We start from the raw sequence: 23,779 nt of genomic DNA, 5'->3' as shown, positions 1-23,779 counted from the left end.
AATAGAAAACAACAGTGAGTAAAATTTTTAAAGCCAATTAGTCATCTTTCAGATTAGCACACTTTGCTCCAGACCGACTTTAAACCTTCTGCCGAGGCCAGTCTTGTCAGTAGGCTACTCAGTATTATTGGCGTTATATTCTTTCTCTGTTCTCATTGAGCGTCTCAGTGTTTGTCCCGCCCAATCTCTAAAGTACCACACTCTGATAATCCTTGTGTCAATAAAAAAAGGCTTACTTTTGATTGGCTTTATTTCTTGTGGAGGATGCCGATTTACATATTACATAGAAACTGAAGTTACGTAATTGAGAAATGAAAACTACGAGTAACTTGGGACTTTTCTCACTTAGATCACATATGATACAGAAACAAAAAAAATAATTTTGATCTTATGGCATTTTTTTCCCAAACCTTTATTTTGCATCAGGTCATTGAAAAAGCACAATCTTAACATCTATAGAAAATATATTACTGAAATCGATACAAAAATGTTATCATTTTCATATTGAAGTGAGTTAGAAAAATATAAATACTCGTGTTATTTTTAAAATCTCCCTTTTATACTTTGAGTTGATAGTCAAAACAATCATGTTACCATTGAAATCTCGAACATTGAAAGGGAGATTTTAATAATAACAATAATAATTAGGATAACACTGAATTTATACTGACCATCAGAATCTAGGCCTACCCAGAGGCAAAGAAAATTGTTCATGCAAATATCACAATGTCACATGAAACCATTATGCACAAACAAGCCAAATTTCCTTTGTTTTTAAGAGAAAACACATTAGGCTACATACACATGGCCAACTTGAGTAGGCCACAAATTTCATTTATTATTTGACTAGGTTTTTTGTTGTTGTAGTTTCAAATGACACCCAAAACGTCTGAAATCATAGCACATAAAATCTGTAATAATGACACGATGGTGATCACTTTATATCAGGCTTCATAATCAACGTTTACATTAATCACAAAAGGGTCATCATGACGTTAAATGCTTTGTGATTTTGGGAAAAGGGAGGACTTCTTTAGCAATATGTGGTATTTTAATATTTATCAGTTTTAAGGGAGATTTCTGGCTTGAAGGGTAAAAGACAAACAATATCAAATAAGATCATCTTTAAAGGTTAAACTGTGAGCTTCTTTGGCATACAAACATCCCTGAATACAATTTTAAAGTTATCCATTTTTAATGTAAGCTAAAGACGGATTATGTTTTGCTGGTGACTCTGTCATCATGTGAGGGAAATCTAAAAATAGTGGCACTACAGTCAGATTCTGGTAGCTTATGGGCTTTGGGGGGGCGGGGGGGGGGGGGGGGGGCAGTCAGTGCGAAGATCTGAATTCGCCTTTGGCTTTTGGTTGGGAGTGTCCATTATTTGCTCTCATGAGAAAAAGTCATTTGAACACTTCTGAAAAACAAAATACCTATTTAAATAATTATTTTTATTGCAAACTCCTTGCTATTCGACAACAAAACTTTGCATATGCTTTAGAAGGAGTACTAACAATTCCCGGGAGATGAGTGATTCTTGTTGCTAAACATTTGTGGGATGAACAATGATTGAAAGCAAAAGTGTTTTTTTTTTTTTTTAAAGTGTGTTGGACGTGATGTGCTTTTAGACTTAAAACAGAGTTTATAAACCGATTAGGCCACCAATCCTCTGTAAAATACTGATATCGCAAAATTGCATAATGACAATAACAATTACATCAAAAAATGTAATACTGATATGTATAATATAAATATGTTATTATTTATAATAAAATAAAAAAAATGTCAAATGCTATTTCCATAACCTGAACCAAGTGCTAAAAAGCCCATGTTACACATGGTATTACAACAGAACATGTATGAACAAACACTTGCCCTTCCTTATCGAATCCCTTAGTAACTCTGGAGTGGCATCTAAAGAAGCTGTCACTTTTTTATATATAATTTGTCCATCAACATTCATTATCAGTGCATTTGATCAATGGCAGGAATGACCCAATAGAGGGCACTATGAAGCAACTGTTTCCAAATGGTTCCTATTATCTAAAAAAAAAAACTAAATACAATAGCTCATGTTCTGCTGAACAACATCAGAAGAACAAGAACGACATTCCCAGCTCCAATTAACATGGAAGGAATTGTTAGGGATGGATGCTCATCTGTGGCAAGTGTTTGTTTTCTATATTTGTGTCAGACTGATGCCAAGAGCTGCTTATTAGTGCCAGAGAGTTGAATTAACACTGTAAAGTCAAACAATACAAACATAACACTTAATGTACATTCTTACAGACATGTAAATGAAATAGCATGAAAAAAATAAAACGTATATAAAAACAACAGACAAAGACACAAAGGGAACAAATTAAGGGAACAAGCACACGGTCCTCCATCCTTATCGATATGCATAGTCAGAAACATAAAGATCAAAACAGCTGGACTTTAGGTTCATATCCCTTGGCATTTTCGATATTAAAATATTCATTGAATTCAAACAGTTTGTTAGATTAAGTGGTATTACATGCAAACAAAAGCACACCAAATGATTTTGCATATTTTGTCACACCAACTCCTCCACCAATCTCTTTTTAGAGGAGTCAGGTTTTGCATACACACCCCTTCTCTTTCTTCATATATAACTCTTCATATAACCTCTCCTTATTAGCATGCTAAGCATTCGCTTTTTGCATGTTGGACGGTTCCAAGACCACAGAACACTTTTGAAACTTACAAATATAGGAGGAGCCAAATGGTTCTCTACCCTGCTAATAAAAAATAAACAACTAATTTGAACCAGCTTAAGCTGCAGTGTTGTAGTACTCGTGACTGGACAAGACCGGATCAAGTCAAGACAGAGACCTGGAGAGGGTCTGAACAATTCAAACAGTGTATGCTTTTCTTTAGGGTGAATGAAGCCTGGATTTGCATCAGTGTCACAAGGACCAGAGTCCAGAGACACAGCAGATATGTCAGATTTGTCGAAGTGTTGTAGTACTCGAGACCAGCTTTGGTGTCCGAGTCAAGAACATATGAAAATATGGAGGCAGACTCATCCAGTCTTAAAGGGATAGTTCACTTTGAAATTAATTTTTGATATGTTTTAGCTTACCTCAAGGGCATCCAAGATGTAGGTGTCTTTGTTTCCGCAGTAGTTTCAATTTTGATATTTTTAGGTCAAACCGTTCTTGTCTGTCAGTCATATAATGCAGGTCTATGGTCACTGGCTCAAAACACAAGCACAGAGTCCAAATTAAAACAATTCCCCATCGTCCAAATGAAACAATTCCCCATCATAAGTACACATTGATGGCCTAAGACACGAAACGAGCGGTTTGTGTGAGAAAACGAACAGTATTTATATCGTTGTTATCTCTTGAAAACAGCACACGTCCAAATGATCTGACGGCGCGGGCGGGTATAGATATATACATAGATGTCGCCTTGGCTACGGTTTCGTTCCAATGAACTGCAGTAGCCAAGACGACATCTATGTATATATCTATACCCGCCCGCGCCGTCAGATCATTTGGACGTGTGCTGTTTTCAAGAGATAACAACGATATAAATACTGTTCTAAAAATATCAAAATTGAAACTACTGCGGAAACAAAGACACCTACATCTTGGATGCCCTTGAGGTAAGCTAAAACATATCAAAAATTAATTTCAAAGTGAACTATCCCTTTAAGTTCTACAACACTACTAAGCTGGTTTACTGGTGTTAGTTGGTTTAGCCTGGCTAAGCTGGTGTTTAGTTGGGAGGAAAAAGTGACCAGCCAACAGACCAACTAAGACCAGCAAACCATTTTAAGCTAGTTTATTCAGCAGGGTTGTGGAGAAATAAATCCATGCTTTGGCTCTTAGCATACAGGTCACACCTTCAAGAAACCTTCAAAAGTCTTTCAACTCTAACCGCAGCTCATTATTATACAGTTGTCTCGCTCTTCCATACCCTGCTCTTCATACCAACCGAACCCTGTGATTGGTCAGTTCCGCTAGTGTCCAGTTCCAGCACGGATCCCTTTAGTGTTCCATTTGGTGCTGAAACTGTCGACAATGAGGGCGTCGCAGTGACATTTGATGTCACGTTTAGTGGGAACGAGCTCCGCTTCGACTCTTTCTCAGCTGCGGCAGCCATTTTAAGATTGTCTTTGCTAGCGCTACGGCGTTGAGCGTTCTGCTGCATGGCGGCCCTACTTGCTACAGAAGGCAACAGTGGAAAAGGTTTTCTACTTCCGCTACTACCTCCATCACTTCCTTCCGAAGGGCTTGTCACTAGTCCCTCCCCTCTGTGCCGTCCATTGGTCAGAAGGCCGTTCTGGCTCTCTGAATGGCTATTCCGTAGACTTCCATTCTCGCTGGAAGCATGTTTGTGTAGGAGGTGGATGTTTGATTGCTCTGTCCCAGAGGGTCCCAAAGCACCCATGCTACCTCCTCCACCCGCTCTGAGAGCTTTGAGGCGGTAGTGCCCTCTAGCGTCCCCTCTGTGATGGTACTGGGTATTGCCACCCTTGGTTCTACTACAAGCCTTCCTCCTTTGAGGTTGCTGGACGGGCAGTAGAGTGGGCAGCAGGTTGTTGGCCGGTTTGTTGTTCTCCGTGTTTGTGCTTGTGTTGGTATTAGTTCCCGTCGGTGCCCGGGCGGCGTTGTTCACGTTGTCTTGCGTCACTTGGAGGAGGTTGGTGAGTTTGCAAGGCCCAGCGGCAATGCTCGTCGTTCCACTTTGAGTAGATGACGACCTGGCAGAAGAAGAGTAATTGTTGGGGTCTGTCGGTGGGTGGCATCCTACAAATATTTGGGAGCCCCTTTCTGAGGCACTCTGGACGCCTACAGTGGCAGTGCAGGGATGGGAATAGGCTGGCATGGGTTGGGAGCGACGGTACCCGGGGCAACACCCTAGCCACGCTGCCTGGACATCCAAACGCTTGAAACAGTGATGGAGCACCAAGAAGATCCCTAATCCGGTAGCCGTTCCTCCATACAGGCAGCTGAAGAGTTTCCGCTCTCTATCCACGTGCCAAACGGCCATAGCGCCACAGCACCACAGCCCCAAAAACACAAACTGTGTCGCCACCAGCGCCAAACATTGGACCTTCAATGAGTACTGGTCCTCCACTATCGTCCCAGCATGCACTGGGCCGACAGAGTCCGTTGAGAGAAGACTGGTGCTGCCACTGAGTGCTGGTTGACTCTCTGGCAAGGTTGAGGGGTCGGAGGCGGAACATGGAGGATCTTTGGACTCCTGGGAGTTTCGGTGCCTCAGGCAGAAAACAGTGCACAGGAAGTAGATCCAGGTCACCAGAATGATCAATCCAGCTGGAATGTAGAAAGCCCCGAAACTGGGTTGCCATACCAACCAGCAGCTGCAGAAAGGTCAAGAGCAGAGAAAAAGGTCAGAGAGGGCAGAGGCGGTAATCAGTCAAATAACAAAAACACAAAGCAAGCTCTGTACAAAAACAGACACTTTTTAAAGAGCCTGTAAAGGAGCGGCCCAGCATGAGTAATAAATCTGCAACAAGTATCAGACAGTTAGAGAAAGAACAGAAGCTAATAAAAAACGAAGAGAATGACCTCAGTCGATTTCATTTTATTATTATATTAAGTGTCACCAGTCTATCTGTAAGACTGCGATGTGACAAAAACACCATAAAACCTGTAATAAAAATATCACACTGTGAAAATAAAATGAAATAATTTTAATTTCAGAGCAGCTAGATCCAGTTCTGGATACAATGCTTGAGTTGTGCTGCTGTAAAGATTCTTGATTATTGGTACTCAACACTGACTGAAATAGCAAATATTTAGTGTAAGCATTCCACTTTTATTTTATTATTTTTAAACATGACTATTTCATTTATATTTAAAATTATATATAGATGTGTTTTGTCCTATATCTCAAGAATCAGTGTATTAATCTTAGCACTAGGAAGGCTGTTTATGATATAAACATCTAAAACTAGACGTGAGCAAACACATTTTCCTAATGCTTATAAACACAGTACTCACTAAGGAATGTTGTCTCCATAGTTATTGATGTTTACAGCTGCAGTAATACCACATATGATGAGTGGGACACCGCCAGCTATCAAATAAAACCTGCCAAGAGAAACAGAGATAAAGAAAAGAAGACTGTTAGGGACCATTTTGCAAATGCTAACCATGGTAAAATAACTAATCATAATAAAATAAAAATAAAAATAAAAAGTAAGAAATATTTTTGAAATGAGGGACAGCCTATCTTTCCTTTACTGTTCTGTTTTCAAAGCGTCATGCACATATAATAATAATATATATATATAGACCTGGGTTCAAATCCCAGGTGATTTTGTTCCTTAACTTGACTTAAAGGGATAGGTCACCCAAAAATACAATTCTGTCATCATTTACTCACCCTCATGTTGTTCCAAACCTGTATGAATTTCTTTCTTCTGCTGAACACAAAAGAATATATTTTAAAGAATGTTTGTTACCAACTGATGGTCCTTATATACGTCCATAGTATTTTTTTTCCATACTATGGAAGTCAATGGAGCCCATCAACTGTCTGGTTACCCACATTCTTCAAAATATCTTCTTAGTGTTCAGCAGAAGAAAGAAATTCGGTTACACTTTATTTTAAGGAGACGTAGTTTAATTGTATTTACTCAAATAAGTACTTAGTAATATTAATTAACTATGTGTACTTACTATAGAGTTGCGGTTAGGGTTTGGTTTAGGGTTAGTTACTTGTAATTATGCATCATTTACTGTTATTACTATAGTAAGTACATGTAGTAACGTGTAACTACATACAGGTTTGGAAGAACTTGAGGGTGAGTAAATGATGACAGAATAAAAAATTTTGGGTGAACTATCCCTTTAATAATCAGATTCAAAAAGTTGCACAAAAATGTACATAATGGATATACAGTAACACTGCTGTCTGTTATATTTGCTACAGATGTTCCCTTTGCTTGCCGTAAAAGACATTTGTGTGGTCTATACATTAGGTTAGTTCTGTGACACTGTCTTTCAATGAAGAGCTGAGTCTGGACTCCAGACAGTGAAGGAGGGAGAGGAAAAATAACAAGATTTGTCCCAGGAGGCAGGCGTGGGATCTGGCCAGACCTCCCTAGGGGATGTGGAGAGCGTGGAGGTCTGGGGTAAAAAACAGAGAACACAGACTAGAGAGAATTAATATATTTGCATGCATGTCTTTGAGGACATGTGAACGTTAGCCTTAACTAGTCCTTCCGCTCATCTGATTTACAACTCTGTCCACTTTAATCTTTTCCCATTCCCCCCATTTGTGCTCTCCTTCCTCTGTCTGACTCTCCAGAACAGCAGATGGGAATCAGCTTTTATCTGGACAATGACGGTCTTTGATTAGGCAGTTTTTTTTACATCATGGTGGTCCATTCAGTTGCTCTCAAATGCCCATTTTCCTCCTGTACATGCTTATCAATAGTTTCTTCTCAGGAAGTGCTCATTCATTATGACGTTTGCACATAAAACTGCCATTGTTTTATGACCAATTTGAGATATGACAATTACTCTGAATACTGCAAGAGCTCCGATGGAACCAATACATTTCCTTTGATGATGATGATAGGAAGGAACTTTTAATGTTATCATCTTATGTTATGTTCATACTGGTACAACAGCAGTTATTCAAGAGGCTTTTGAACAGTAATTGTTTCTTAGGATGAACGTTGAATGTAAAAGAGAGGGCAGGGCTTGTCTGTTATAAAACTCAAGCGTTAAGAGAGCAGGTACAAGGGTTTCTGTCGTGTGTCAAGATCCCATCCCTCCGCTGAATCCTACCCACTTTCCTCAATACCTGATCAAAACGTAGGGCCAGATTTACTAACAGCTTGCTCCAGCGCAAACCATCTTTTAGTGTTAAAAAAACTACTGTCAGGATTCACTAAAGAATTAGCGCTGAAAAGGCATTAACAGGGTTATTTTTGCGGCTGACTTTATTGCATATGCATTGGTAGGAGTTTCCCTTTCAGACGCAAAATTTATGGGAGGAGAGTATTTAATGAATCATGCAAGGTGATTTATTAAGGTGTGCGCTAGTCCATTTACTGGTATTTGCGCCATTATTTACCGCCCAAAAAAGTGTGTCTTAAACCAGACGCTAACTGTGTTCTGTGTTCTTTAATTTGTGCGTCGTCAGTAGATCAGCCGCAAAACTTTCCACTCCCATCTGTGCTTTTTTTATGGGATTGCTCTCGCACCCTGTTTTGTAAATCTGGCCCGTAGTGTGTTATTAGGATATATATCTAATGAAAAGAGCTTTTTTAACCACTTGGAACTATGCTAAACTAGTATTCTAAGCTGTTACCTTGCTAATCGAGGATTAACTGAAAACACAAAGAAAGGGAATGTTTCATTTGACCATGAAATGGCTTTAGTAATATAATGTGATATGTAATGGAAAAACATTAATAAACATACACTACCATGACCGTAATGCCATTTGTAATTTTAAAAGATTAATATTTCAATTTAGTGCTTTTCTTTTGAACTTTCTATCATACAAATCCTGGAAATTAAAATGTATCACGGTTTCTAGAAAAAATAGTGAGCAGCACAACTGTTTTTCACATTGATAATAATAAGAAATGTTTCTTGAACACTAAATCATCATGTTAGGATGATTTCTAAAGGACACTGAAAGACTTTGAAAATTCAGCATTGGCATCACAGTTATAAATTAAACTTTAAAATGTATTTAATAGTTATTTTAAATTGTAAATATATTTCACAATATTGCTGTTTTTGATCAAAACAATGCAGCCATGTTGAGTACCTGTTCCAAAGACATTATAAAATCTTAACCGAGCCTTTTGAACAGTAATATTTTCATGATTAAAGGAGATTAAAGAAGATGTCATACACCTAGGATGGCTTCAGGGTGAGTAAATCATGGGGTAATTTTCATTTTTGGGTGAACTATCCCTTTAAGAATGTTGATTCTGACACCAGTTGTGTTTGTTAAAAGGAGCTAATTCAGCCTAGAATGATCTCATGGGTGGTTGGACAAAAACACTGACATTTCCGATTTGAATAGCAATAAAAAGTCCAATTTGCACCTTTAAATGCTAAAATTCCCCTCATGTAAAACAATTACAGTCCATGTGGGCCTATTGATTAGTTTACAAAGAATTTTTGTTCAACGTGGGTTTTATGGGCACTGAGGCCAGATTATAGAGAAAAAAAAAAACATATCTGTTTTATGAGTTTGAGTGTACTTGTAAAAGATAATTTATGGAAAACAAGCCGGTTATTATTCATCGAACGCTCCCAACCCTCCATGATGACTTCACTGACCTGAGCATGGGCCGCTGGGTTGGTTGTACAGCAGTCTCGCCTTCTACTTGTTGTGGAGTCCTCAATAAAGCTTCTTTATATATTACCCTGGCGCTAACACCGATCCATAACAAAGTGGACAGAGAAGAGTAGTGAAGAACAATCCCCACCTGACACAAACATACACATACATGAGTAACACAAGTAAAGTAACAAGATGTTAGCGCATAGAAACAATACATTTTTGAGATGATATATTACTAAGGCCATGACACACTTAAGGCTGTGCTTGAACACACCAAAACGACTACAGTCAACTGTCAACTATCATGTGCGTTCTGCGCCTGGTGTAAGGAAATAACCGTCCTATATCAGCAGGTACCAATAGTTCATATTTGTCATTCAAAAAGGGGAACTGAAACTAGGACTGCAGATATACCATTACCATTTTGAATATCAATCATGCTGATCAGTTTCTTCATTCTAGGCGACTCATTCTGTTATTAAAAAAAATATTCGTGCATTGGGATGGTAGGGTAAGATGTCTTGACTTCTTTGTTCGCTTTCATCACTTTAGCTTTTATTCTGATTCGCTAAGCTAAACAGCCAATCAGAGTTCTCTCTCTCACCGATTCAATCAATCGGCCAAAATACCCGCAATGATGTCCAACTAGGGCAGACGGTGTGGAACACGCCACAAATCCTAGGCCGACCAACGCTTAATGACAGCCTGGCGGCTTGGTGTGTCAGGGCTTTTAGAAGAAAAGGTTCTATATAGAACCTTAAAGGGTTCTGCCAGGCGCTTCATATATAGAACATTTTAGGGGTTCCCATCATGGGATAATTTTATTGATTTAGCTTTAATTAATTCTATTTTAATTAATTTTTAACGTTAAGCTCATAAACTTACCTAAATAATAAATAAATAAAATGTAAATAGCCTGTTAACATTAAAGCAATATGTTATCTTTTAAGACATTTCTTCTCATATAGGGTCAAGAACCCAAGAAAGTTCTATATAGAAACTCCTTTTTTTCTAAGAGTGTACAATGCCACATAAAAGCTAATCATTTTGTTTTTGAATGTGTATGTTCCTTTTTACTGTATATAATGCTTACTATTTTAAAAGTCATTTTTCTTTACTGTTTTGTGCATTTTTGCACTGTAAAACTGGAAATCACTCGCACTGAATCTCCACAATATCACATCAATCACCTCAATTTGTGACTCAAAAGCTTGTTCACTTCTTATGCGTTTGTGAAGTGACCTTGAAAAAGCTGTAGGAAAAGTCGCCTAATAAAATAAAACATTATTATGTAAGAGAAATGGAAACTTACTGCCTGGCATACAATTGGGTAGCCGGTCAGAGTGATGCCTCCAGCAAATACTGCAGACGTCATTGCGATGTGGAAACTAGTGTTCAGGAGGGTGTGCCAACTCTTCCTCGTGATTCTGATAGAGCTGATGGAAAAGAAAGCATCTGTTATGTCCGCTTTTAACAGGTTTGTCTATTCCAGTAATAACAAATCAGATAGCAACATTATAGAGAATTGTGTGCTTACTACCGTGTGGCAACAGTTTGCAAGACCTTTTCTTTTAGTTTTTGGCTGTGTTCATTTTTAGCAAGGTGAGAGAAATACCTGTGATGCAGTATATAGGTGATGATGATGGTGAAGAGACACAGGAGTAGCACTGCAGTGCACGTGTAGATCACTGGATGGAGCACTTCCACTGGAACTGAAGGTGAACCTGGGAAATCTGGCATCTCCTGAAATATTGACCAATATTGATATTGATAAATATTGAGAAAATGGTGAGAATATTTTGAAACATTCAAGCACTTTATTGCGTATCTACACCTCAAGGACTCTCAAAGAAGTGTGAGAAATTCCACATTATCTGTCTGTCTATCCATCCTTCCATCCATCCATCCAGTGATTTATAGGGATACAATTGGTAATAGCCATTTAAATACAGCATTTTTTCTGTAACAATTTATTTTACAGTGTCAACATTTTTATACATGTAGATGTAGTTACTAATAACTATAAAGTATGCATAATTACATGCAACTAACTCTAAACCTAACCCTAAAGTAATATAACTAATTAATATAACTCATACTTAAATGTATAATTACACTAAAACAAGAACACCTTAAAATCATCATAAAAGAGTTTCAGAGAAATTGCTCTGATGTCAGTCCTGTGAATCATGGGTTCTTCAGTGCCAAGCAAACCGATCTATCAAATATTATTCATACAGTTTTCTCAATAACACCCAATAGGACCTAGCTTAACATTAAAAGCCTTTGATGCAGGATGAAGAAATGTAGGTTGCACATGTTTACAGTACGTGTACTTATGGGTACTTACAGTGTACTTACCTAAGAAAGTACTCAGTTATGTAAGGTAACTACAGGGGTTAAGGTTACAGTAGGTTTGGGGCTGGGTTCAGGCCAGGGTTAGTAGTAATAATAATAATTCGTATAAAATAGTGCTCCAGAAATGTAGTGTAAAGTATCAGTTTGTAATGGGAGATCTGTCCTTCCTAAGTAAAGAATTGTCTATATCTCTCTACTAATGGTGGGCAAGTTAGAGGAGCTAATTAGCTTTTTAAGACTTTCTACAACTGGGCTATTAATCAATAAGCTGACATACTTTGCACTTGGTTACTATTTACCCAACAGAGTAATAATAAAATTGACATATTTCAGATTTTTCATTTCATTGTATTGGTGTCTCTGTTTCAAAAACCTAGCTGCCTCGCTGTCTACTTCCTACATTTCTAGGCAACATCATAACTGTCATCAAACCTCATAGTTGAGTGATTTAAAATGCTCTACATAAAAAGCAAGCAACCCAATGTATCACTCATTCAGTGCTTTGACTGGAAGACTGATTACAGTTGAGTTTGGTGTTAGCATATTAAGTTAGTGACGCACATAAAATTATATGGAAAACAAAAATATTGGGTAATATAATCCGGTTATCAATTACAATTTGTTTGATCTTTTTCAGTACTGAATGAAATATTAAAATATCAAGTGTAAAATGGGCCCCTTTCATATTTCCAGAGTTCTCAGAAGAAAAAGCCATCATAGTTGGGTAAACTTCTATAGTGGTGAATGGGAGACGACAGGAAATATTGTTTTTGTATTTCCATTTGCTCCAATGGCAAAAGAAAAAAATATATAGAGAGATTGATTACAGCAGGAAGAAGAGAATTATCCCTCGAGGCGGTGTTAATTCATCTTTTTTCTTTCTCTGTAATTTACCGCCAAGGTAAGATAACGCAAAGCGTTATACATTTATATAAATGTCAAAAAATTTAAATATGACAAACTTTACTAGATTTGCGTCATCACATTCTGTGAAAAGGGTCCATTGTCATTTCTTTTGCTTTGTTGGATATCTTGGAATTATTTTTACAGAACTGCATTCTGAAATGCATTCTGGGATCCCCCATGAAGGATATGATATCCTGGCCCAAAACAAGGTATCTTAAGAGGCAGAAAAATGACAATGCCTACTCTTTGGTGCAGCCTATACCACTACTACATATATGCACTATATATTTTATTTGGAACAGCCTAGGAATATCAGTATTTTATAAAGGTGTCACAATGTTACCTGTAGTACAGCATAATTGCTCAGCACAGAGCAGCGCAGTGTAGAGGTGGATGCATCGCTATGGGCCAGCTGACAGCCATCTAGACTCCAACTCCCATGATGCTCCAGCGCCTGCAATCTCCAATGGGCAGCAACAGGGTAATTTCCAGGTGAAGTGTGTCGTAGAGACACAATAATGGGATCGGACTGATTCCACATGCTGCATCCATCTGAAAGGAAGGGAAAGTTGTTTCTGAAAATGAGATGCATGGATTTACTAAACTGAATTGTATATTTTTAAGTCCAAGGATGAATTATGTTAGTCTTCTCCCAAAATGCCTGTACTACATACAACCAAATATTCAGAACATTGTAAAAATTTTATGAATGTTTCGAATCCCTTGAATGTTTGAGGTGAAGGCAACCCACCAAGGCCAACATAGATAACTGGAGTGTTGACTCCACGTCTGCGGGCAAGGTCCGAAGGTCCGGTAAAATTGCTGGTATATGGGAAGAATCTTCCATTGCGGAATGCCACAAACTGCAACTTACAGTCAGGAGGAGCATTCGGCGGAAAAAGAGAAGCAGGGAGTGACACTGAAGCAAGAGCCACTGCATTCTAGAAAGAGAAAAAATACAATGTGAGGGCAAGGCAGAGGTGTTTATTAAAGCAAAAAGGCACTTGAGGCATTGCGTTTCAGTCATTTTACCATGGTTAAGTGACTTACTTTTAGATTTATAAAACAGCAGCAAGTAGCTGTATATGATAGACAACAATGATTATGCCAATAAACAATTCTTACATGTTAAAAAATTATGTTATATTATGGATATAATACACTTTATAAGAATATACTTAGATGTGTTTTTTCGGAAGCTAAATTGCATGTTATTTGCCATTACATGAAATTGAATTTCTATTTATATATGCAATTGAACTTAAGAGGGCTTTTTTGAACCACTTAAGTAGTTTGATATGTAATTTCATACTTTCCCCTAAATGTTTGTAATTGCACATTTGTAATGATGAAGTTGCAATTTAGTACATTTAAAATACATTAATTTACATGTAATATAGTTACATGTATAATACAGGTAAATGTATAATCAAGTGCTTTACATAGGTTTAGTATGTTAGTCAACACATAAATATAAGTGTACTTCTGTAAAGCATGACTAAAGATTATTTTAAAAACATAATGATTAAAATATGCCCTTTAAAGAACATCTTTTAAGTGTCTTAAGTAACATGCTCATGAAAGTGTACTCTCTTTAAGTACACTTAAGTGGCCTTTTATTTCAATAATATATTATCTGAAAGAACAGATTTGAAGAACACTACAATACAATTAAGCACACTTCTTTTTCACAAGGGTATAATAAGTCTATCAGCTCAAATAGTGCATAAAGTGTGTATATTCCACAGACATACTAGATAAATATACTAGGTCTACACACAAAACTCAAAACGTGCAAAAATGACAAACCTTGAGATGGAAAGCGTTAAGCGAGGTGTTATGTGTTCCTGTGGTGCAGCGAAATCGCAGTTGCTGCTCAAGGGAAAATTCATTCCCATCATGCACCTGGCTCCCTCCTGCCCCCTCTCGTCTCTGATAGACCGTGCAGCTCATGCCAGTAAAATGAGCAGGGCGAATCATGTGAGCCTCCATCACAATGTTACGAGAATTCTAAGAAAGTAGAAATATGCTTTGGTGCTCAAGAATCCTTTCTTAAAGGGATAGTTCACCCAAAAATGAAAATGACTCCATGATTTTCTCACCCTCAAGCCACCCTAGGTGTATATGACATTCTTCTTTAAATTAAAAAATGTCACGGCTCTTCCAAGCTTTATAATGGGAGTGAATGGCCAGTTTCTGTTTTGAAGTGCATCCATCCATGATATAAGTGCTCCACACGACTCCGGGGGTTAATAAAGGCCTTCTGAAGTTAAGCGATGCATTCAAGTAAGAAAAATATCCATATTTAAAACTTTATAGACTAAAATAACTAACTTCCGGAAGACGGCCTACGCAAGTCGACTTACGCCAAAAGAGTAAAGGCCTGTTCACACCGGGACGAATTTCACGCGCGATATTTGCCGACGTTTAACGCCTCGTGACTAAACAAAGGGCGCCAATGTGAGTGTGCACACCGACGCGAAAAACGGCACGCGTAAAAGCGTAATTTTTTTAAAAACGCCTCGGGTTCGTTTTTTTGGTTTGACGCGCCGCGTCAAAAACTATCCGACCAATGAGATTGCCGCTTTTGCTCACGTTACAGTAAAACACAACTTGGGGGCGCTCAAACACAAAACGGTCTTGCCGAGCACACATATGTAACAGCAAAGAAGATATACGCTGAGTAGCGTCTAAACACTGCCGGGAAGAAATAAGACAAGGAAGATGCAAGGCAAGATGAATGTAGAGCTGCTGGTCTCGTTGGTGTCGGAACATAAAGTGTCCGAAAACTATATGACAAATGCGACAGCGACTATAAAAATCTTGATAAAAGAGAACTGTTATGGAGTGGTATTAAGCGCCATCTAATGTCAGGGAATGAATTTGCATGTTCACTCGGCTCATCGTCAGCGAAAATCGCTTGGGTGTGAACACAAAAAACGCGTTGAAAAACGCTGGCGAATAACGCGCGCCGATATTCGTCCCGGTGTGTACGGCCCTTAACACTTGACGATGTATGACGTAGGATGTAGAAGTAGCGTAAGCTTTGACGCCTCTCGCGGTTCAAACAAACAGGGCTGGGCAACAAACTCAAGCTCCTCTGACATTGCTCTTTAAAAATTCTCATTTTAGACTTCTAATTCATGACTGGTGTTTTGTTTTGCTCTATACTCTGCGCTTCCGTGTTCATCAATGCATCATGCGTCCGGTCAGAGGTCACTCTTTCGCTGTAAATCGATGCGTACGGCCGTCTGCCGGAAGCTACCTATTTTAGTCGATAAAGTTTTAAATATGGATATTTTTCTTACACAAACTAATCACTTCACCTCAGAAGGCCATTATTAACCCCCCGGAGCTGTGTGGAGCGCTTTTATCATGAATGGATGCACTTCTGTGGACTTCAAAACAGAAACTGGCCATTCACTGCCATTATAAAGCTTGGAAGAACCAGGATTTTTTTTATATAACTCCGATTGTATTCGTCTGAAGAATGTCATATACACCTAGGGCTTGAGGGTGAGTAAATAATGGGGTAATTTTCATTTTTGGGTGAACTGTCCTTTTAATATTATCAATGTTGAAAACAGTTGTTTTGCTTAATTGTTTTGGAAATCAATGATGCATTTTTTCAGGATTCTTTGATGAATAGAAAGTAAAAAAAAAAACAATCTTAGTTGAAATAGTAATAATATGAAGCTGACATACTTTGGAAAGGTCCTGTGCGTGCGAGTGCAGCTGAGGCCAGGCGAGGGTCTCCAGTGTGTGGACGACTGAACTACAGGCTCTTTCCTCTCTCTGGGCCCGAGCCAGGATCTGGTCATCTACCTGCATCAGGTTACTGCCCATTTCAACCAGCACATCAGACAGCTGGGACAAAGGAGCGCATGTGTATCAGGACACAAGCACACGGTGCAATATATACACTGCTGAAAACCATCTTCTACTAACCTCACGCAGTTCTGTTACATAGTCTGTGAATTTGTGCATCATCTGAGCCACATAAAGAACATCCACCGTGTCAGTAAAACCGGCGGCCTCCAGAGTGTATGATCGCACCTGGTGCGCCAGAGTCACAGCGTTGGAGGAGTTGATGGGCATCTGAGTGACAAGGACAGAATTAACAAGAAAAGTATTGCATTATTTGACAGCAGATAACCATTGTATGGTTATGTCTATTACTGGGGACACATTCATTCTTAAATCATGCTCATGATCTCTAGGTTTTACACAAACTTATGGAGTTCATGAGCTTGAGTGCTGCTTTCGTTAAAGCAAACGGGAGATAAATACAATACTGAGCCAGTCTCAAAACTATATTTCAACTTTTCACTCAACTTGTTCTGCTGACAATAGAATTTAAAATTTTATATATAAAATTAATTCATTTAGAATAGCTAAACTGGAACTTGTTTCACAGTACGTCTGGGACATAACTGGTGCTTGTAAAAAGAAAAGAAGTCTGCTTAATTGTATTTAATGTGCACTTGTAGTGTACTTCAAATCTTATAAGTATACATTTTAAAACACTGTAGTTGCAGATAATATAATATAAATGAAATAAAAGGCCACTTATGTCTGCTACAGTACATTTCTTAACACTTAACTACATTTAAAAAGTACACTTAATAATGTCAAATTAAAAGTCATTTTAAATCATCATGTTTTAATAATCTTTTGTCATGCTAAAGCACGTCATTCGATGTTACATTTAAAACTAATATATTATAAATGTAATAAATTGCAATTTCATCATTACAAATGTGTAATTACAAATACATTTGAATTCATGACATACAAGTTTCAATAGTAATGACATAAAAGTATATTTTAGTTTACCATAAATGCTTGTCAGTACATTCAACAGTACACTTTAACCATATTTCAAAAACAACAGAAATAATTATGAAATTAATTATGAAAACATACTTTTGTTACTTCCTACTTAAGTGGTCAAAAAGCACTCTAGAGTTCAACTGACTGCATTTGGTATAAATTTTAACAATAATACATTCTTAAAACATTTTTGAAAACAGTTTGCTTTTATGGACATTCCTGTAAATTATATTGTTTCTGTGATAAATACTCTTTTTAAAAGTATGCTAGTGTACTTTTTCACAAGGAGAAGTTTTAATGGATTTTCATATTAGTAATGTGTTCCACATTTGAATAAATATTTCTTTTAAAATACAACACTCTGCACTAACCAGTATGAAGGTATGTAGGACCCGTGTGATGTCATTAGTATAGAGGCACTGAGAGTAGTCTCCCTCCTCCCAGCGTCCAGAGCGGTCACAGTTTCGTGAAGCCTTCTTCTGCTCCACACCGCCCCCTATAGTTAAGGAGGGGTAGCGCAGATGCAGACAGTACTGGTAGGAGGTGATGCCAGCTAGAGTTCTAGGCCACCTGAAGCCAAAAAGGGGACAGTTGACATTTTGCCACTGAGCGTTATAAAGCCACAGGTAAAGCTGTAGGACACCTCCCTCACCTGAACTCCCCTCGGTTGTTGGTCACTCTCTGCTCCGGACAGAAGGAGGCGCTGTTCTCCAGCACCACTATCTCCACACTGCGTGAGGTGTTCCCACGGCCCGTGGACACCACACACTCCCACTCACCACTCGCTTCAACGTGGACATTTGACAGGATCAGCTCACTAAAAGATCAACATAATGATCTGCTGTTACTTAAGTGTGTTTTTTGACTCATGAACTTAATGTAATCCTCTATCCTCTATCCGTTCAATGGCATTCAGTACTATTGTTGTAATTATAATTTTTTTCCCTATTTCATTCCAACTTTCTTTTGTTAACATATTCTGTTCACTTTATATTCCTTTTAGATCTCTTAGTCCATCCTGTTTCTTTTAGTCTATTCTCTTCACCTGCACATTCACCCTTACTGTATTTTTGCTCATTCCCTTTACATTTCAACATCTTTTCATCCCGTTTCGCACAAACATATTTGGCAGCACAACAATATTTTCAATATTGATAATAATAAGAAATGTTTCTTAAGCATCAAATCACCATATTCAAATGATTTTTGAAGGATCATGTAACACTGAAGACTGAAATAATGATGCTGAAAATTCAGCTTTGCAATCACAGGAATAATGATATTTTAAAATACTGTATGTTAAAGAGGAAATTTAAAATTTTTTAAATTATTACAATTTTTCCTGTATTTTGATCATATAAATGCGGCCTTGGTGAGCATAAGAGACTTCTTTCAAAAACATGTGTGTATTTTTTTAATTGTATGTAAAAAATCATATATAAGGGTATGTTCACACTTGTAGTTTGGTTCGCTTGGTTCGTTTGGTCCAGACCAAAAAAAAAAAAAAAAATTTAGTCCTGGTCCACTTAGCGTTCACATTGCCATTTTAACACTGAACCAAAAGATACCGACCCTAAAGGCATAGGGATATCTTCACAACCTGATTTGTCGGCTTTAATTATATTTCGTAATGGAACTTACCAAACATTCAAAACAAAGCAGCGTTCTGGGCTAAATGCACTTGTTGTACTGTATGTGTACTACATATAATGGTATTTTGACCAGCTGAAAACTCGTGAAGAGCTTATTAAATGTGTAAAGGAATCAAAACAGAGGCACAAACAACAAATGAAGATCTGCTGCGAAGAGACACGGTTCTGATGCCTGTACCGAACTGTGATGGGCAACATCGCGACCATGATGAGAAAAAACTGCAATGCTTGAGCATTCTGCCCTTTTTAGGGTCGTGTCTTGTGACATCACGTCCCGATTTTAGTTTGTTTACATGTCTTTGGTCCGTGTTGCGTTCATATTTCATTCGAACCTCAGTTTGTTTTGAAGCGGACCGAGACCCATCTTTTCAGCACTCTCAGTCCGCTTGTTAGGTGCGCACCAGGGTTCAGATGGCAGCGTTCACACTTACCGCACTAACGGAGCAATCACACTAGGGTTCATTTTAATCGAACCAAACATGCCAAGTCTGAACACATCCAACCAAACCGGTTAATCTCTGTATGTTTTACCTGGTGATGAATGTGCAGTCATGTTGTACACTCTCTTCTAAATGAACCCCATTCGTAGGGTCACTGGATACAGGCTGACTGTTGTGTCGCCAGTGAAGGGTTGTGACTTTGTCAACCAGGGAAGCAGTGCAATGAAAAGGCAGCCTGTCCCCCTTAAACACGACCTGCCGCAGCGAGGGTAACAGAGACAGCGTGTGCAGCTCCAACGGACCGTCTGAAGAGCAAAATTAATTCAAAGATAAACATTAAGATTGACAGAGAAAAATAATATTCAGTAATAAAATAAAGATTTATTGTAGATTTCTGTCCTTAAACCAATCAGTCCTTTAATACACTGCCTTTCAAAAGTTTATTACATACAGTAAAATCAGTACTTTCATTCAACAAGGACGCATTCAATTGATCAAAAGTGATCTATAACGTTACAATAGATTTCTATTTAAGAAATGCTGTTCTTTTAACTTTCAAATTCTTCAAAGGACCCTAAAAAAAGATTAAGAAATAATATTTTTTAATAAAGAAATAATAAAGATTAACCAAAAATATTAAGAAGCAGAACTGTTTTCAACATTAATAATGATAAGAAATGTTTTTTGAGCATCAAATCATTAGAATGATTTCTGAAGGATCATGTGAGACTGAAGACTGGAGTAATGGAATGGCTGCTGAAAATTCAGCTTCACAGGAATAAAATACATTTCAAAATTACAACTCTCAGAATGTTTGGCATGATAATGGATATGACAATGTTAATGTGTTTGGTCTTGGCGGGAATGGATCTGCTAATCTGCTGCTGTTGGTTGTTGCTTGTTGGTTATTATACAGTAAGTACGGGACTTGCTACTGCCAATACATACACAATACACTGCTGTGAGCAAGTAAGACATGCTGCTGCTGCACAAAGCAGTACTGTCTGCAGCTACGCTACCCCTCTGCAACTATAGGGGGCGGTGTAAAGCAGTTTATACAATAGTTCGACAACACAAGTACTACTGCTGTACAAAGCACACATGATTTACCCATAGCAGATCTATACAGGAGCTGGGGAAGGTGGAGGGTTTCTGAAAGCATGTTGCAATCTGCTACAGCAGACGCCGAACAAGTAGCTAAATTATGAGCAGTGATCTCATTGGATAACGATACAGCAGGAACCAATCAGCTGTGCCCTTTAGAGAACAATGTGATTTCAAGCAGATTGAGTAAAGGACCTCTCAGTCTACCCAATCTAGAGTTTCACGAGAGAACCTTGTATTCAAATAGAAAAGATCTTTTAAATTGTAATAATATTTTCTCAATATTACTGTTTTACTGTATTTTTTGATCAAATAAATGCAGCCATGGTGAGTATAAGAGAGTTCTGTTTCCAAAAGGAAAGGCCTTTTGAAAGGCTGTGCGTTATGCAGTATTTGAAAAATGTGTGTTAAAATCTGACAATATATGTCCATGTAATCAAATGTGAAGTGGCCATTCTCACATGGCCTCCTGTTATTCTGGTTCTGCCCCTTTTTGTTGTGGACATTATGTGTAGGGAGATTAGGCCTTCGGTTTTCTATGGATCAGAAATTATTTCTGTGTTTTCATCCGTTTTCATCTTTAATCCTAATAGACTGCACTGTTGGACATCTGTTAATACCTGAAGCAAGTTCAAACGTATTATTTCTCATTCACAAATAGCAGGAGGTGTAAGAAAGTTATTTGGGTGTTTTGTTGCCATGTAATCATTTGAAATCAGCTTTACTTGTGAAACAGCCTGGGTGAATCAGACTCTTGTCGAGGGATGAGGATATGTATTCACAACAGCAAACCCACAGAGGGATCTTTCCTAGTCGGTCACAGCTATGTGCTTCTGGCCAACATAAATATGTTTAAGGGCAGCGGAGGAAGAGATGGCGAAATGAGCTGATATTAAAACAGTAACAGGAGCCCCGGTTTGAGGCCCAAGACTTGGAAAAATGCAGCATAGGTCTAACAAAAAAGATCAGATGAGGTTTAACAGAAAGTCACTGAGAAATATAATAAGACCCCAGTGGCAAAAGTCAGAGAAATAGGGAATTTTTAAACAAATATTCTTGATCTTAGCTGGCTAAGACACATGGATTGAGCGACATTGCAATTTAGACAAAATTCCAAGACTGGTCAAAGACTGAATTACTTATATTACTTTCATAATATATTTAAATTATGTAAATAATCATATTATTATTTAATAAGAATAATAATTTAGCTATAGTTTGGTAAAAAAAAAAAAAAAAAAAAAAAAGGAAGTAAAAATTGTGACAACTAGCCCTGGTCCCCTGTATATCCACTAAAACATATATGGAGCATATGTATAATTTTTTTTTTTTTTTAGTAAATATATTTGTAAATTCCATGCAGACGTGCATACTGTATTTACATCACTGAATATGATATTGAATAAGATTGGTATTCATTTTTGCTCACCACAGCTGAAGTCACTCTCCCTAAGGAGACGTAAGGGTTTGTTCTGAAGCCTTCTGGGATACGCACAGAGTGTTTCATCCCCAAGCCGAGCGGAACTGCTGCGGAGAAAGCCTGGGACCCAGCGCAGACCGCAGTCACATGACAGGAACTCGGAATGAAAGTTTCTAATAAGCACACAATTGGAGGTAAGATTTAGATAAGGCTTGTTGTTCAGTCTTAGACACTTCTATATCTTCTAGATCTTAAAAGGAATTAACCGAGTAAAGGAGAGTTTTAGTTTTATGATAACACCACTGTTAATAGTCCACAGAAGTCACATTTTATTTATGCAGCTCTTAAAAATGGTTAATAATAGCGGCATTCATTATTCAGCTGAAGTCAATTTAGTGTTGATTTAGCTTCAATAATAAAGTTATTATCAATTCAGCTATACAGCAGCTCTGCAGAAGGCAAGAGATATTCACTTTAATTCAGTTCAATGTTGATTCTTAGTTTGGTTGTAGTTGCCTTTGGTCTCTAAAACTTTCCAGCCCTTTTAGATTCACAAACAGCAATTACACTCTGCATGAAAGGTAATATTTGAAAAAGCATAATAGGGGCACTTAAAAAAAACTGACAGTGGATATGCGTGATCTCTCAGGAATACCTCAATCTAAAAACATAGATGATTTATGAGCATATGCACCACAGAAGCATTCACTTGAACTCACACCAGCTTTAGAGAGTGCAACTCCATGAACACATTTGGGTCCAGAGAGGAAAAGATGTTTCCAGAGATGTTTCTATAATAAAAGAGCACAAATGAAACATTTCATTCATTGTCTAAATACGACATCATAACATTCTAAAATGCATTATTTGCAGTAGATGTAGTGCATAATATCATCTTAAAAACTAAAACTGTCAGACATTGGTTATCCTGTAAAGAGCTCTTTGTGTGTTTTAGCCTTCCAATAAATATTTGTTTCAGAAATAATGACTTACAATTTAGTGAGGTTGGTAAGTCCCTGGAACATTTCTGAAGTCAGGCAGCCAATTCGGTTACTGGATAGGTCACTGTACAGATTACAGTAAATGAGATGCACTGTTATTTTGTGTTCCAGTTCTAGCAGGCATAGATCTGTGCTTCAGAAAATTAAAAACATATCATTATTCAGCGGTCATAATACAATGAGCAATATTGCAACTTTGAAACTAGTGCTTTTTAAACTATAAGCTCATTTGTTCAACTGCAGTCAAGCAATTTCTCAAGGTGATTTTGATTTATGATATTGGATGTACGAAGCAAGTTCCTAACAGAGTAGGAACAGGTACTATAATGTGCTCCATTAACCAATACTTGTCTTTATTTAAACTATTATGTGAAACCTAATACACTTCTTTTTCCTTGATAAGTGTGTTTGTACTAGTGTTGTAGCACTCGAGACCGGTCTTGGTCTCAAAACCATTTTTTGTCTTAGTCTCACCCACATTTGTTCTCAGTCTTGTCTTGGTCCCAGACTAAGAGAAATCTTAGTTTTTTATCTCAAGACCGGTCTAGATCACAACTGTGGGGATATCACTAAATTGCCAGTGCATTGTCTGACTTATTTGCTATAATCATTCATTTGATTGGATGTAAAACTGATCTCGTTATAAAAACGGATCATGACTTACAGTTTTCGAAGAGCTGTGAGACCCAGAAAGGCTCCAGGTATGATGGTGCTGATTAAGTTATTCCTGAGATCCCTGAGGAAGAG

General features: G+C 37.8%; 1 protein-coding gene across 1 annotated transcript in view; it reads right to left on the bottom strand.

Annotated features, from left to right (window-relative positions):
- Positions 1–3,679: 3,679 nt before the first annotated feature.
- adgra2 (adhesion G protein-coupled receptor A2) overlaps positions 3,680–23,779 on the bottom strand; it is an 83,010-nt gene continuing 62,910 nt past the window's right edge. Inside the window, exons 3-19 of the mRNA XM_084388441.1 lie at positions 23,697–23,768; positions 23,025–23,096; positions 22,751–22,822; positions 22,041–22,204; positions 19,599–19,812; positions 18,068–18,232; positions 17,787–17,985; positions 16,531–16,680; positions 16,288–16,449; positions 14,392–14,592; positions 13,334–13,523; positions 12,926–13,134; positions 10,934–11,061; positions 10,631–10,754; positions 9,315–9,463; positions 6,003–6,092; positions 3,680–5,359 (exon numbers count right to left, since the gene is read on the bottom strand). Coding sequence (XP_084244567.1) covers positions 3,922–5,359; positions 6,003–6,092; positions 9,315–9,463; positions 10,631–10,754; positions 10,934–11,061; positions 12,926–13,134; positions 13,334–13,523; positions 14,392–14,592; positions 16,288–16,449; positions 16,531–16,680; positions 17,787–17,985; positions 18,068–18,232; positions 19,599–19,812; positions 22,041–22,204; positions 22,751–22,822; positions 23,025–23,096; positions 23,697–23,768 — 3,799 coding nt within the window. The 3' untranslated portion in view covers positions 3,680–3,921. The remainder of the gene's footprint in view (positions 5,360–6,002; positions 6,093–9,314; positions 9,464–10,630; positions 10,755–10,933; positions 11,062–12,925; positions 13,135–13,333; positions 13,524–14,391; positions 14,593–16,287; positions 16,450–16,530; positions 16,681–17,786; positions 17,986–18,067; positions 18,233–19,598; positions 19,813–22,040; positions 22,205–22,750; positions 22,823–23,024; positions 23,097–23,696; positions 23,769–23,779) is intronic.

Source organism: Rutilus rutilus (genome assembly GCF_951802725.1).
Source record: "Rutilus rutilus genome assembly, chromosome: 19".
Lineage (NCBI taxonomy): Eukaryota > Metazoa > Chordata > Actinopteri > Cypriniformes > Leuciscidae > Rutilus > Rutilus rutilus.
Note: the sequence above shows the minus strand (reverse complement) of the source record. Positions and strands in the feature narration are given on the sequence as shown.